Raw genomic sequence first — 16,461 nt, 5'->3', positions numbered from 1 at the left:
TTAGTTTGGGAAAAAGCCAGAAGTTGCAGGGTACCAAATCTGGACTGTAGGGGGGCTGAGTCACCTGGGTGATTTGATGTTTTGCCAAAAAACTGCATGAGAAGTGATGGCATGATGAAACCGCCAATCACAGTTACCAATAGCTGTGGCCTTTGGAATCATTGAAATAGAGAACGTTCAAGCTTTACGCAAAATTTGATGCAGATTTGTTGCTCTACTTGCTCAGTGATTTTGAATGCAATGACCACACAGTGCACATGCTCACTCAATGTAGTCTACTGCCCCCACTGACTAGTACAGTGAAGTCATCATTGTTCACGCATGTGCATTCCAGTCCACTCTCCTTGGCTGCCAGGTTACATCGATGTCACACAAACCGTTACATTAACAATGGCTGGACTTCTTCTGGACAGATCTTATATTTTAAGTGTACAATTTGATAAATTTTCTCTTTTGCCTTATTACACTTTCCTCCTCAGCTTAGTAGTGACATACTTTCTTTTTCTATTTTTTAGTGGTTATCCTATAGGTGATACAGCAAAATCTAATTTAATTACCTGGTACTTTAAAATTCTTTCTGGATAATACAAGGATCTAGAACTCTTTAACTCTGTTAATTCCTGCACCAACTTATATACTGCTATTGTCATGTATTTTGACATTTATTTTAACCTCCAAAACTATTTTATATCATCACTAATATAGGACTAACCATATATTTATCTTTTTTATTACTGTTCATGCCTTCCTGTACCCCTGAGCTGCTTCAGGATCATTTTCCTTCTCTCCGAAAATATATTTGTTTCCTTTTATGAGAATCTGCTGTTGAACATTCTGTGTTTCAAAGTGGCTTTCCCTTCATCCTAAAAGAGTTGTTTTTGGTGAAAGGCTGAGTATAGAGTCTGTTTGCAGTTACTGTCTTTTAACAAATTTAAGATATTCCACTGATTTCTAGTTTCCACATTTTCCATTCAGAAGTGAGTTGTCAGTTTGCTAATATTGCTGCTCCTATGATAGTAATGTCTGTTACGTCCTTCTGGCTGCTTTTATGATTTCCATTTTATGTATTTTTTTCTTAGGATGTGCTAGGGTGTGGTTTTATTTATCGTGCTTTGGTCTTGCAGGGATTGATGGCTCTTAACAATATGATATGTTCTCAAGTCATAATCTCCTAAAATGTTGCGCTAGCTAGATTCTCCTCTCCTGGAATTCCAATGACTTGTATGTCAAATCTCACGGTAACCCTATGTCTCGTAATCCTCTCATTGCATTTTCCATTCTTTTGTGTCATTTTTCATATCAGATATTGGGTTGGCCGAAAAGTCCATTTAATTTTTTCCATAAAAGACACATTTTCCATTTTTACCAATAACTTTATTGATTTAGATATTTTGCGTGTGTCGGCTATTACTTGCTATTGGCTTCTAGTGGGGAGAGGCCAGAAGGTGCCGCTAAACATCTTCCAGTGCATAAGACAGTCCCACAGCAAAGAATTATTGGGCCAAAATGTCAATAGTACCAAGAAACTTCGCAAACCACTTAAGACACGTTCAATTAGTCACAGCACATTCTCCATAAATTGCACAAATTGTTTTTTGCGTTTCAGTTGCGTTTTTACCTTTCTTGAAACAGTAAAGCATAGTATGCCCAAAATGTTGCATATATCTTTCATCTTCAATGTTAAAATGGCTGCACAAAAATTCACCAATTATGATGTTTAAAAATGCACGCTGGTATGACAGTTGTCACAATGCAATCTAACAAAATTGTTTTGAATGAACTCAAAGACAACTAAGCACTACTAGAGCCATTGTTTGGAAAAAACAAAACAAACTTTTTGGCGAAGCCAATATTTACTTCTGACCTAACTTCTACTTCACTAATTTGTACTTTGGGTGTGTCCAATTTCTGTCAAATACATTCACTGAGTTCTTAAACTTGATTAATGTATTTTTCAGTTTGGGACTTGTCAATTCTTCTGTATCATTTCTAATTTTCTGCAGAAACTTTGAGTCTTGTGTATTATATCTTTGTACCAAACATAATAATTACCAAGTCTGTGTTTAAAAACTCATTGTCTGGATGCCCTGTGGGTTTGTCCATATTGTCTATCATTTCTCTTGGGTTTTGATCATGTTGTCTTACTTCCTCAGGTGCTTTAGATTGTCCATATTAAATATGAAAAATTATAAAAAGTAATTTGAAAGGTCAGTCCAGAGAACATTTACATTTGCTCTGGGTAGTACCTAGCTTTGCTAGGAATCCAGGGTCACCTTAATCCAGTTTTAGGGGTTGCAAAGATTCAAATAGCATCTATTTTTTGTTCCCCCTTAAAATTAGGATGTAGTCCTTGAGGTCCTAATCCAAAGTGTGGTCAGTTACTAAAGTCCCTCCCTCCTTCGTAGAAGAGCCGTGGACTCCAATTTTTATCCCTCTAACTCTGCAACAAGGCTATGAAATTGTTTAGCTTCTCAGGCTCTCAGCCACCTCCTCCTGAACTGCAAATGCTCCCAGGAAAAAAGCAGCCCAAATGCTGAGCTCAGGTCTCTAAATTTTATTCTTCTTTGGATCTTGTTGATGGAATTCTTCATCATCATCTTGGTTCTCTGATACCTTTAAGTAGATTTAAAAATGTTATTTTGCCCAGTTTTGCTAGTTGTTCTTTGTGAGATCATTGCTGTGAATTACATATGCACTACTAAAATAGAAGTCAGAAAAGCAGGTTTTTAGAGAAATTCAATACGGTCACTTTTGAATACATCAGATGGGAAAACAAGTTACTTATATGCGATCAGTGCTAAGGAGAGAGGTTGAGGTAGGTATATACAGAATGGGGCAAAAGTATTTTGCAGTTGTTTACAATAACAACACAAGAATAAACTCTGTTTTGCATACTCACAACTGTAAATCTACAGGGGATTATACTGTTTATGGCAGGAATGTCAAACTCATTTTCACCGGGGGTCACATCAGCCTCATGGTTGCCTTCAAAGGGCCGAATATAATTTCAACTCCTTGACAGTTAAGGAGCAGTTACATTTATACACTCCTAAAATTATTTTGCCCCTTTGAAGGCAACCACAAGGCTGATGTGGCCCCTGGTGAAAATGAGTTTGACACCCCTGGTTTATGGTGAATACAGATTAAGAAGAGGGGGCCTGGAACCAATTGGTGAGACGTTCCAAAATTTAGAGGTCTGCTAGAAAAAGGAAAGCAGCAAAAGAAATTGAGTAGTCAGGGAAATAGGAAGAAAATGAATATAATGTGGTGTGGGGGGGCCCAAAAAGAAAAAATAAATGTGATTCAAGGAACGCTCAAATGTGTGAAATGATACTTAGAGGGCAAGTAAGATGAGAATGTGGAAGTGACAAGTTGACTTGACAATTTGAAGGTAAATAGTGATCTTAATTAAAACTTTCTTTGGGGAAATAGTAGAAATGGAATCCAGACTGAAATGGTTTTGTAATGGGGTGCAGTGAGGGTCCCCTAAAATAGGAGAAAACCCCCTACCACCTTTCAGTTGGGGCACGGCAGAAGTGGGTGATACATTTAAGATACTTTGAATAACAATGGCAATTAATTGTGGTACGTTTCTTAAACGGTAAGAGCGTATAGTGACTTGTGACATAACCAGGGAAGGTGGATGCCCACCTCGGATGTCTGTGCAACACAGGGAACTCTTGCCATGACTAAAGATGGTAGGCGAAAGGAGGTGGAAAATACCGGGGAACTGGCAAAAGTGGCACATCATAGGAGGGGCCAGAAACGAGGTCACATAGAAGTTCTGTGCCAAGCATTTGTAATAAGAGCAGGCTGAGAGAGCAGGGGTCTGGCCCACTATGAGGCCTGGTGTGTGAGATGCCACAAGGACTGGAGGAAGAGCAAGCTCCACAGCTTGGAGTAAGAAAGAGAAGAACCGAGGGGAAGCCTGCCTGAAGATGGTGGCAGAGCTGATGGAGCCGCGCAGGGACCTGACTGAACAAGCACGTATTTGTGGGAGATGCTTGGAGCTGAATTGTGACTGGGAATGCTGAGCTACTTCTGCTTCTCTGAAGGACATACCGAGAAGCCACTCTTGGGACATGTGCCTCCTTGGACTCTACCATGATCCAGTGTCATGGGCACATGTTTCCCTGAACCACTACATGGAGGGTGAGAAGATGGTACCCCAGATCCTGAAGGAGAGTTGCTGTGAGAGGATAGTGACTCTGAAACCCACAAAACGGATGGAGACATGTTTGTGCACTGGCTTAAGAACGGATAAGGATATGGGGAACTTCTGGTCATGCTTTTGCTTACAGCCTGGTGGGGAGCCAGGGAAGTGCTGGGTCTCATGGGAGAGCAGGGCTCTGAGCAGGAGTGCCTCAGCCCCCTCAGAGTTTGGAAAGCTGTTAATAAAACCTGTTTCTTTCAACACTAATTGTTGGGTCATGTGTTAAGGCGACACGTGGTGGAGCCCCGGTCTGCTCAGTTACAGTTTGACAAGGGAAAGATGAGGAAACCTGGCCATGAATGAGAAGGACATGGAGCAGTTTGAGGAGCAGGCAAGGTAAAGGGAAAGCATGGCATATCGTTATGATAACAATGAAAATCTTAAGACAGCTTAAAATGTCCATTATTTGGGAGACTGCTAAACCTATCAATGTTATACAGTCATTAAAACTGGTAATTAGAGTGTTTTTAATAAGAAAACTTTCACAGGTGACAAAAGAATACATAAAATTGTCCAGCTAGTAAATCTCAATTATGTAAATCATAAACCTGAAATCTGAATTCACATGTAACATCAAGCCCTGTCTTCCATATAATTATATTGCTTCTCCAAAATTGGCTAAGATACAACCTCATGAATTCATTAGTTAAAAATTAGTCCAAAAGTTATCCTTTAACATTGCCGGATCAAATTGTTCCACATACTAAATAAATGGAATAGTAGTAATAATACCCTAATCATTACATTTCAAATTATTTCAAACATTTATAAAAAGAATATATTACTGTATTACCAACTTAGGAGGCTATTACAGATTTAGTTGAAAATAAAGTAATGGGTAGAGGAAATTAATGTCTCAAGTGATGCAGATTCACTGTTTATCCTCATTGTAAGTACCTGTAAAAAGTCTGTAAGCATCTGGAGAAGGAAAATAAAATCCTGATGACATGAAAAATTTTCTCCCAAGATCTCTTTCTGTCTTTAGTTCAATACCTTAAGACATTAGTAGCTGGTAGTAATGTGGGGCATCTTCAGGAGTATATTCAGTTGAAAAGAAACGCATACGAAGCCAGGTCTACAGAATGGCCCCTAGGAATCAATACCCAGAATGCCCTACCAGTGCTAATCCTGTGAGTGTTAAATGATGAACGGGATAAATCCCTTTCCTTCACAGATATAAAAAAGATACTTGGAATAAAAGGTTTCATTGGAAAAGATTTTATTAAAAATTTTGAAGGTTTCTGAATTGAAGTATATGAAAAGAAGGTAATTATATAAAAACATTCAGACCATGCTAAATATTAAAATAAAATGGCACAAAGTATGAAAGCACTATAAAGTTTAATTGTATTTCAAATAAATAAATACATATACTTTATATAACCTTTCATAACATCTGTTATCATTACTTAAAAACAGTAATGCGTCTATCTTTTAAGTATGTAAAAATTACATAGTTGTTGACTTTATAAGGTAAGCCATCTATCACACATTTAAGAAAGCATTAAACAGTTCATTATCTAATTTTACACTGTTTTATATTTAACAAAGCGTACCATAATCCACAGGGCAGAAAAATTGGCCAGTAGTTTTAACTTTTATGTAAGACAAACAGTTTTTTCTTTTAGGTCATTAAGATAGCTGAGAGAGTCAACTTTGTAGAGCTTAGCTTTTCCCCAGGAGTCTGACTTGTGGGCAGAGAGAGAAGTCAGTGAAGTCTGAGAAATCATCCTTACTCTTCTAGAAAGGAAAGATAACGACATCTCATTTGATGACAACACACGCACAGGTGAAAATGAGCTCTAATACAATTGTATATGGAGAGGTTTTGAAGAATAAACTGGGTATCCCAGGGGAGGATCCGCTGCTTGTACTGTAAGGTTTCTTAAAAGTAGTGGATGAGCTTGTATACTATAGCGTTCCTCGTCATCGTTTGTGGCATAAAGCAATTCCCATGAAAGATTGGCCCACTGACCTCTGACAGCTTCGGCATTTAACTTCCCAATGTGGATCAATAATTCTTGAAGGGTAAGTACTCTCCCAGTGTAAACTCCCTTTAAGTATGAAAGGGGTGGAACAGAAAAAAATCAAGGTTATGGTAAGGCCTTTATATTTTACTTGTAAACTTAGAAAACATTCCATTGTATTGAGGCAAACTTAAACAGAAAATGATGTGTTAAAATGTATACACAAGTTGCTTGTCTTCAGAATTAAGTCATCTGACAGCCATTTCACTCAATGACCAGAACAGCAAAATCTCCCTGCTTCTCTTTCTTTTTTAAAAATATACTTTATTGATTATGCTATTACAGTTGTTCCATTTTCCCCCATTTATTCTCCTCTGCCCTGCACACCCCCTCTCACCTGCATTCCCCCCCCTTTAGTTCATGTCCATGGGTTGTACATGTAAGTTCTTTGGCTTCTACATTTCCTACACTATTCTTACCCTCCCCCTGTCTACTTTCTACCTACCATTTATGCTTCTTATTCTCTGTACCTTTTCCCCCTCTCTCCCCTCCCACTCCCCTGCTGATAAACCTCCATGTGATCTCCATTTCTGTGGTTCTGTTCCTGTTCTAGTTGTTTGCTTAGTTTGCTTTTGTTTTTGTTTTACTGTGGTTGTTAATAACTGTGAGTTTGCTGTCATTTTTACTGTTCATATTTTTGATCTTCTTTTTCTTAGATAAGTCCCTTTAACATTTTATATAATAAGGGCTTGGTGATGATGAACTCATTTAATTTGACCTTATCTGGGAAGCACTTTATCTGCCCTTCCATTCTAAATGATAGCTTTGCTGGGTAGAGTAATCTTGGATGTAGGTCCTTGCCTTTCATGACTTGGAACACTTCTTGCCAGCCCCTTCTTGTCTGTAAGGTCTCTTTGGAGAAATCAGCTGACAGTCTCAGGGGAAGTCCTTTGTAGGTAACTGTCTCCTTTTCTCTTGCTGCTTTTAAGATTCTCTCCTTATCTTTAATCTTGGATAATGTAATTATGATGTGCCTTGGTGTGTTCCTCCTTGGGTCCATCTTCTTTGGGACTCCCTGAGCTTCCTGGACTTCTATTTCCTTTGCCAGATTGGGGAAGTTCTCCTTCATTATTTGTTCAAGTAAGTTTTCAACTTCTTCTCCTCCTTCTGGCACCCCTATGATTCAGATGTTGGAGCGTTTAAAGATGTCCCGGAGGTTCCTAATCCTCTCAGTTTTTTAAATTCTTGTTTCTTCATTCTGTTCTGGTTGAATGTTTGTTTCTTCCTTCTGGTCTATACCACTGATTTGAGTCCCAGTCTCCTTCCCATCAGTGTTGGTTCCTTGTACATTTTCCTTTATTTCACTCAGCATAGCCTTCATTTTTCCCTCTAATTTGTGACCATATGAAACCAATTCTGTGAGCATCATGATTACCAGTGTTTTGAACTGTGCATCTGATACGTTGGCTATCTCTTCGTTGCTTAGTTGTTATTTTTTCTGGAGCCTTGATCCGTTCTTTCATTTGGGCCGTTTTTTTTTGCATCGGTGTGCTTGTTATGTAGTAAGGGGCAGAGCCGTAGGTGTTCACCAGGGCGGGGCAACCCACGTGGATGCGCTGTGACGCTGTACGTGAGGGAGGGGTCTGAGAGGGAACAAAGGTGCTTGCTCCGCTCTCTTCCGGCTTTCAGTCACTCCCCCAACTATGCACAATCAAGTTGGACCCTTCTGGTGCTGATTCCCGGTGAGTGGGTTTGTGTATGTTCTAGGCCCCTGTGGGTCTCTCCAACGACCTCTCCTGTGAGGCTGGGAGTTTCTCCCGTTGCCGCCTCAACCCCCACAGGTGTTTTCAATCAGAGGCTTTGAGGCTTTATTTCCCTGTGCTGGAGCCCTAGGTTGCGAGGTCTGTCTCACTCCCCAGTTGTGCCTCCTGGTTTATCTGCACGCGAATGTGGAACCACCCAGTCTGCAATCTGCCGCCTCGTGGGGTCCTCCAACCGCCGCCTTGCCCACCCCCCGCCCCTCCGTCCTCCAGGCACCGCCCAGGCCGCAAGTCCTCTCCACCTGGATGCCCGTCTCCACCCCTCCTACTGGTCTGGATGAATGTGTCTTCTTTATTTCCTTGGTTGTCAGACTTCCATACAGTTCAATTTTCTGTCAGTTCTGGTTGTTTTTGTTTTTAAATTTGTCATTGTCCTTCTTTTGGTTGTGCAAGGAGGCACAGTGTGTCTACCTACACCTCCATCTTAGCTGGAAGTCCTCCTTCTCTTTCTTTCTCTATTCCTTCATCCCACCTGGCCTCAGCAATGCATAAGTCATATATACTAGTCAGTGAACAATCATACAATGGACTCTTTTCAAAAACAGCTTCACTAAGATATAATTTACAGCCCATAGAATTTACTTAATGGTTTATTCAGGTATGTGCAACTATCACCAGCCAATTTTAGAACATTTTCATGACCTCAAAAAGAAACCTTGTATTCTTTAGCTATTACCCTCCTATCTCTTCATTCCCCCAGGCCTAAGCAACCAATAACGTACTTTGTAATCCAGAGGTTTGCCTATTCTGAAAATTTCATATGAATGGAATCACATATATGTGCTCTTTTATGACTGGCATCTGTAACTTAGCATGTTTTCAAGGTTCATTCATGTTGAGCATGTAAGAGCACTTCATTAGTTTTTTTATAGTCAAATAATAGTCCAAATTTGAAATACCACAATTTGATGATTGAATTGAAGCTGATGAACAGTTGGGTTATTTCCACCTTTTGGCAATTATGAATAACACTGCTATCGACATCCATGTACATATTTTTATTTGTATTGATGTTTTTGTTTCTCTTGGTTATATGAAGGAGGACCCCCCAAAAAACTGGAATTATCTTTTGGAGGGCAGGCCCCTTATAGTACAGGCCTCCCCTGCTAGATGAGGGTTCTAGAAATCCATCTGTACCAGTGTACCAACCGGCATAGTTGTGAGAGGCTGTTTGGCTTCAGTGAATTTTCTCTGAAGACTCTTTCAATGTGCTTGCCCATTTCATGATGGGTGATTTATGAGCGCTCCTGCCTACACTGCGCTGAGTGTTCAGCAGTTTTTGACTCAAAATGGCATGATCCCCCATGCCCCATCCTCCCTATTCACCTGATCTCACCTCGAGTGACTTTGTTTTGTTTCTTTGGATGAAAAATGTCCTCAAGGGAAATGTTTTACCAACGTGGAAGAGGTGAAACAAAAAATGGCAGAAGTGCTAAAAGGCATCAAAATCGATGAATTCAAAAACTGTTTTGAGCAGTGGAAAAAACGTCTTGATAGGCATATTGCATCAAATGGAGAGTACTTTGAAGGTGACTTAAGTTCTAACATGTAAGAATACAATTTTTTATAAATAAATTCCAGTTTTTTAGGGTCCCCCTTCATAGACCTAGGAGTAGTATAACTGGGTCAGAGGTAATTCTGTATTTAATCATTTAAGAAACTGTCAGGGTGTTTTAAAGGTGATTGCAGCATTTTACATTTCTGCCAGCACTGTATTAGAGTTTCAATTTCTCCGTATCTTTGGCAACACTTACTATCTGACTTTTTGATTTTAGCCATCCTGGTGTGCATGAAGTGATATTTCACTGTGGTTTTGATTTGCATTTCTCTGATGACTCCCAGACTGGGGACTGTATGCACTTGAACTGGGGATTGAACACACAACCTAAGTATGTGCCCTGACCAGGAATCAAACCAGCAAACTTTCGGTTACAAGAGGACACTCCAGCCAACTGAACCACACTGGCAATTTCTGATGTCTGGTTTTTTCCCCTGGTGTATGGGTCAGACTTTCCTGGGTTTTTTTTTTCCACATCTCATAATTTTTGTTAAAAACTGGACATTTTAGTTAACACTGTAACAATTCTGGGTACTGATCCTCTCCTCCCTCTCGATTAAGACTTATTATTTGCTTATTCGTTTAGTGAATTTTTGGATGACTTCAGTGAAATTAATCCCTACCTCCCTGCCAGGTGTGAAGTCTTTGATGTTGCTCCTTTGGGAGTGCAGCCTTGTGAAGGCCCACAGTTACAATGGGATAACAGTGGTTCTGGCAGGGCTCTCTCTCTGTTAAGCACTCACACCCAGGTGTTCAACACCCTTGATTGATCTACATTTTCAACAATAATCTGGGGCTCCACAGACTGATCCAATTCAATTTGGGATCCTTTGAAAGAATAGCTTTGGGGATGAATGAGATTTGTTGTGACCCCAGGAGTGGGGGCTCTTCTCTATTGTTTCTTTCTGGGTTCTCTCAATCTATCTAGCCTACAGTTTAGGCTTAATCTTTATTGAATTTACCAACTGCCTCTTAATTACTGTTCACTACAACATCCATAGTTTTTGAGAGAATCTTGGGCTTCAATGTGTCCACACTGTTTTGCAACTAACGTTGGTTCTTTTGGAAAGAGATTCGTTTTGTTTGTGTTTGTTTTAATGGTTTGCTTCTCTGACTGGGCAAACCTTCTGAGCCAGAGCTCTGAATCTGAAGGTGAGATAATGATGTGCTTCTCTCTGAGTGATACCTCAGCTTTAGGAGATAAGTGCTTCGTAGAGGAGGAGCAGTAACCTTGGGACTTCTCATCCTGTCTCTCCCAGTTGGGAACCTCCACTGCACAGGTATGCAAGGGTAATTAGGACTCTAGTATTCTCAGTGACACCATGTCCAGGTTAAAGTCTCTACCCAATGAGTCGGACTGTCTGGAAAGGAGTTCTTACCTCTTGACTACACATGCTCAGAAGCTAGCCTTTACAACAGGTTGCTGAGAGTAAGATGAGAAAGGTAAAGTCCTGCCTCTCTCAGGAAAAGTCCTCTGACTGGCAGCTGCGGGGAGAGGGAGCTCCGTGTTCTTGGCCATGCAGGCTGGATGAATGTTTCTATCTTACTGAGCTGGGGGAAACAGGTCTTGGTGCAAATACTGCAGTCTCTTACTGTACTTACTGGGTTTTAGTTGATTTTCTTGAATAAATATTTCTTCATTTGCTGTATGCTCTTAGAATAATTTCTAAGACTTTAAATGATTGTTTTTAATAATGATTTTCATTATTTTCACTTGGGAGCACATCTGCAGAGCTTCTTAGGCTCTAATGCCAGACATGGAACCCATAATAAGCTTGTAACATTGAGTTTTCCATACTGTGCCCACTCAATGACATTTTAAATGCAATGAGAACCAGTACTATATTCTAAAGTTATCGACTATTTGGAGTGAATTTCTTAATTTTCTCTCTTAATTTTCATGGGTCAGACATGCTTCAAATAAAGTATAATTATCAGCAAAAGAAATACTTTGCCACTACAAATTAAGTTTTCTCCTGGAGTCAAATCCAAAGTGATAATTCATACACTTGAATTCAGCACAGACATACAATCCTTTTAGTCAAACATGCTACAGTAAATCACATTTACTTGACTATCCTATAGGTCAGTTACTATACAATAACTATACAACATTTTTAATTGGCTCCTATTAAGTTTGTAAGAGTAAATATTCAGTCATTTTAGCATTGAAGTGAGTTGGCCATAAAGTCATGATTACAAATGTCTTAAAACTGTAATTAATATTAGAATGTCATATTTCTATCACCTAGTTCAAATACTTTATAACCAATTTCTGCTCTTGGAAGTAATATACAAAAACTCAGTTTTAATCTTACCATATTTGGATCATACCCTAGAGAAAACAAGTATGGTTTTTCTTGTAAAACTGCTTCTTTCCACTTGTCATCAGATACCGAACCAATGTACCAGTCACTTTCATATTCTTCAAGGTAGTTGGTTAGCTCTTTAAAATCTTCTATTGGACCTAAACTTGCTTTATCAATCATTAGTTTCAGAGTATACCTAAAAGATGGAGAAACAAAGAATTTTAGAATTTTTATCAACTTTATAAATGAAGATTTTGTTCAATATTTTGAAGACTTTAAACTGAAGTGATACATATTTCATATTAAAAGGGTGAAATGATAGAGTTAAGAAATCCAAATGAAAAATAAGTTCCCCACACAAAGAAAACAAAATATAAACTAAAGTGTATTCCTGATTATCACAATACATACTAGGAAATTTTTTCATTTTTAAGAAAGTGATTACTTTTCAAAATTAGAAATGATGGTGTATCTCCTAGTGTTTCCTGCCAGAGTTACAACTTGTATAGAATCAAAATGAATTACCTGAAAGCTTTCAGTGCTAGCTGGAACAGTTCTGGCTTTTCGGTCAGCCAATCAAAGGCAACAGACCAAGGCAAAACACCACTGTAAACTCTCAATATATGACCAGGAGTAGGATCCATATTGTATACTCCAAGCAAACTAAAATAACAAGTCATTACTGCATGAACATAATAGTCTTTTAAAACTCTGTCGTTTGCAATTTCTTCCAGTACATCTGGGACATTTTCTTCTGAAGGAAAACATTCCACCTGCCTTAACACAAACTGGTACCAGTCTTCTGGAAACAATAAGCTCATCTCCCTCATTTTGGAATTAGGCAAACAGTCAGATGTCCACTCTTCAGGTAAGCTTAACAGGTGAGAATGAGAACAACCGAACTCCATGAGCGGAATATACGCCACGTCTTCTTGTTTTCCTTTGTCCATGGCAGGGTATCCCAATATAACTGCTTTGTAAAGACTGTTTTCAGGAACTTTGCCTATGGAATGATCACCAACCACCTGTGATTCTACTGATCCTGGAAGAGGTAAATTTATACTTTGCAAAACTTTTAATTGATCGTTTTCTTCATTTCCTTGTTTGGTAGTTGGCTCATCACCCAAAACATCATCAGACCAGTCATCTAAAGTTTCTGAATTTAAACTAACTGTGTCTTCTGAGGATTTGGTTTGTGGTGAAGTATTCAAAGTGGGCAGGATTATTAGAGATGCTTTCTCTTTATTTTCAGTTTTATGAACAAGTTCCTGCACGCTGGACCTTCTAGAGCAGTAATGAATGAGTATCCACACAAGTACTTTAACAAGGTCACCTTTAAATTCAATTAAGTTATCATGAGAATCTATTATGCCAGAGAGGACATTCCTGGCATCAGAATAGAGTTTCACAGGCAAAACGGTACAGGGAGTCAAGACATTTCCAAGGTGTCCATTAACGGAACATATTTTTGCATTTTCTTCTTGTTCAAAGGCACCCTCAAAAACTTCATCAACTCTTCGAGCTTCAGCAGTATGACATGATGTCTCTTGCAATTCTAACCCCTGAGGAAATTAAAAAGTACTCAAACTTATGATCACTTATAATAACACAGAGAAAAGCAACTAGTACTATAAATGCCCATGAACTTGTTTCTCAAAATAAAAATACAAAAAAAAAAGAAAATTTTCCTTAACTCAAGAGCTACAACTTAACTCAAACTTAACAGTACTTAAGACATCTGCTGTTGAATAGAGATAAAAATAATCCCACTATTTCAAAATAAATTATAGAAATTCCACTAGAAATCAACAAAACAATTTTATTGAATATGACCATAATTAAAAAAAACTGTATCTGTAGTCAAGTTTGAACCACACTTACTGAAAAAAAATTTTAAATTATAGTAATTTTTGGAGGGGAAAAAAGTAAAATTAGAATTACACAATATGCACAGTAGTTTTGTATCCTTTCCATCCATCCTACTTTATATGAGAGCTTTATTCTATTGTGTGGATATGCCATAATTTATTTAACCATTCTCATGTTCCAATGTTTCATTATAACAGTAATAATAAGACAGATTTATGTATTTGATTATTGTCTGTCTCATCCAACTACAATGTACACTTCATAAAGCAGCTCTCATTTGGTTACTATTATATATGCAGTGCCTAAACTAGTATATGGCATACAGTAGGTATGCAACAAATATATGTTGAAAGAATAAATATTATGATACATTTTTTAGAACCTTTTAAAAATTGATTTTAGAGAGAGAGGAAGGGAGGAGAAAGAGGGGAAGAGAGAGAAAAGGAAACATTGATTTCTGCTTCCACTTATTTATGCATTTATTGGTTGATTCTTGTATGTGTCCTGTCTGGGGATCAATCCGCAACCTTGTGTATCAGAACAATGCTCTAACCAACTGAGCTACCGGGCCAGGGCCTGAATCCATTCTTATGCAAAATTTAAACACATTTTGATTCTGCCCCAAAAGGAATCAAATGAAGAAGATGTATCAGATCCTCGCTTACTATTATTATTGCTGTTTATTTATTTATACATTTTTACAAAACTATCAGTGCCTTTAATAAAAGGTAACTGTGTCATAATTTATATGATCCAGGAAGAAAACATGAGATGTGGCATCAGAACCCGTTCTTAAATTTTGGACTACCAGATGCTAGGACGTGATCTTGAGTAGGTTGCCTAACCTCTCTGAGATTCCTTTTCCTTCTCTTTCAAAGAAAAATAATCCTAGCACATAGGGCTGCGAAGATTAAAGTAATTAATGGAAGTACTTTGTAAACTTTAAAGTGTTATATAAATGTTAGTGGCCCTGCCTAGTGTGGCTCAGTGGATCGAGTGCTGGCTTACAAACCAAAAAGTCACAGGTTCGATTCCCAGTCCAGTCACATGCCTGGGTTGTGGGCCAGGTTCCCAGTATGGGGTGTGGGGAAGGCAACCATATATTGCTGTTTCTCTCCCTGTCTTTCTCCCTCCCTTCCTCTCTCTCTAAAAATAAATAAATAAAATCTTTAAAAAAAAGTTAGTAGATGGTATATAGCTAAGCAAGCTCATGTCCAAAAACATTGAAAAAGAAAAAGAGACTGCCACCAAAAGGTATGTCTTTATACCACATATGTCATGGAGTACAGAAGGTCAGTAAAAGGACCTACTTTATTAGGTTCCATAAGCAACTCTAATAAGTCATTTTATTCTAAAAGGAAGGAGGAAAAAACATGGTGTACCAGGTAGGAGCAGTGGGATAAAAAGGTTTTTATTAAATTGAGAAAAATATATGGTATAGGTGTGAAAAAATTTTACTGAGTCATATTTTGAGATGCTCAACTAGACAGGGATAAAAAAGCAGGACTGGATGAAAATTGGGAATGTGTATTTTGTTACTGTGCTCTGTTCACACAATCAATACTAGTCTGTCTACTGATACGTGTATACTGAAATATACTTTAAAACCCTCAGGTATTTTCACAGGTTAAATAACTAAAAGATACTCTTTCACATTGAATTATTAAAGGGTTGATGTATACACAACAGGTAAAATTTTACACACGTATTATAAAAATACAGTGGTTGGCAAAAGTACATTTACAATTGTGAATACACAAAACACAGAGTTTATTCTTAAATTATTTGTATTAATTATTGTATTACTTATTTGTATTACAACTGCAAATCTACTTTTGCCCAGCCCTGGACTAGAGAGGTTTCAAATGCGCATTGACCTTAATGTTAACATAGCAGTAAGTACAGCCATGTTCTAGAATCATTATCCATATTAAACGATCCTGAAAACGGCCCAAGTAATGAGAACCAGGTAAGAGGAGACCTAAAAGAAATCCGAAAAAAAGAAAAGTAAGTAATTATTCAAGCTTGTTTTATTTTGCCACATGAATCTTCAAAATTGATAACATACTTTGAACTAATTCACAATTCCTTCGACTCTGTATGTCAAAAGTAGAAATGACTATTCAATGCATATTATAAGGCATTAAATTAATCTCTCTAAGGTAAAATACGTAAAAAGTCAAGAATATAGTTTCCAGAAAAACAATAAATTAGAACCTGCCATATAAAATCCTAACTACATGTTAAAAAAATACTAGGAAAAGTATTAAATACTGTATATAAGAGCCAACTTCACATTAATGATTTAAAACATTGTGGACATTTTTATATACATGCATAAAAATGTTTTGTGGTATTAAAACTTACATAAGATGCTATCTACTACACTGTAAAAATACTTTTAAAACTTAGTTTTTCTCTCACACCATGTCTGCGATTTGCCCGTGTCGACTGCAAACAGCTCAGTCATTCATTGTAACTGCATTGAGAATTCATTATATGAGCATAGTTGAATTTAAATATTCATTTCCCATTTAATAAACATTGGAGATGCTTCCAATTTTTCACTATTTTAATAATGCCACAGAAATTATTTTTGTGCACATTTGCTTGTACAAGGTGTTGTGCAGGAAAGAGTTAATATAGCAAAACTAGCTGATATCCTTTGAAAAGCCTGCTTACAAAGTTGCTTGACTGGTATCTGGAACTTGTATTTCAGTGCAAA

At 37.9% G+C, this 16,461-nt stretch overlaps 1 protein-coding gene across 2 annotated transcripts in view; it reads right to left on the bottom strand.

The window, feature by feature from the left end:
- Positions 1-4,532: 4,532 nt before the first annotated feature.
- PCNX4 (pecanex 4) overlaps positions 4,533-16,461 on the bottom strand; it is a 40,403-nt gene continuing 28,474 nt past the window's right edge. Inside the window, exons 8-12 of one of the 2 annotated variants that reach the window (XM_045201497.2) lie at positions 15,614-15,717; positions 12,393-13,429; positions 11,877-12,063; positions 6,189-6,267; positions 4,533-5,953 (exon numbers count right to left, since the gene is read on the bottom strand). In XM_045201497.2, the coding sequence (XP_045057432.2) occupies positions 5,946-5,953; positions 6,189-6,267; positions 11,877-12,063; positions 12,393-13,429; positions 15,614-15,717 (1,415 nt within the window). In that variant the 3' untranslated portion in view covers positions 4,533-5,945. Of the gene's footprint in view, positions 6,268-11,876; positions 12,064-12,392; positions 13,430-15,613; positions 15,718-16,461 lie in introns of both variants that reach the window. The other variant, XM_024567800.3, reaches the window with a different exon arrangement.

The sequence above is a fragment of the Desmodus rotundus genome, chromosome 7 (genome assembly GCF_022682495.2).
Source record: "Desmodus rotundus isolate HL8 chromosome 7, HLdesRot8A.1, whole genome shotgun sequence".
Taxonomy (NCBI): Eukaryota; Metazoa; Chordata; class Mammalia; order Chiroptera; family Phyllostomidae; genus Desmodus; species Desmodus rotundus.
Note: the sequence above shows the minus strand (reverse complement) of the source record. Positions and strands in the feature narration are given on the sequence as shown.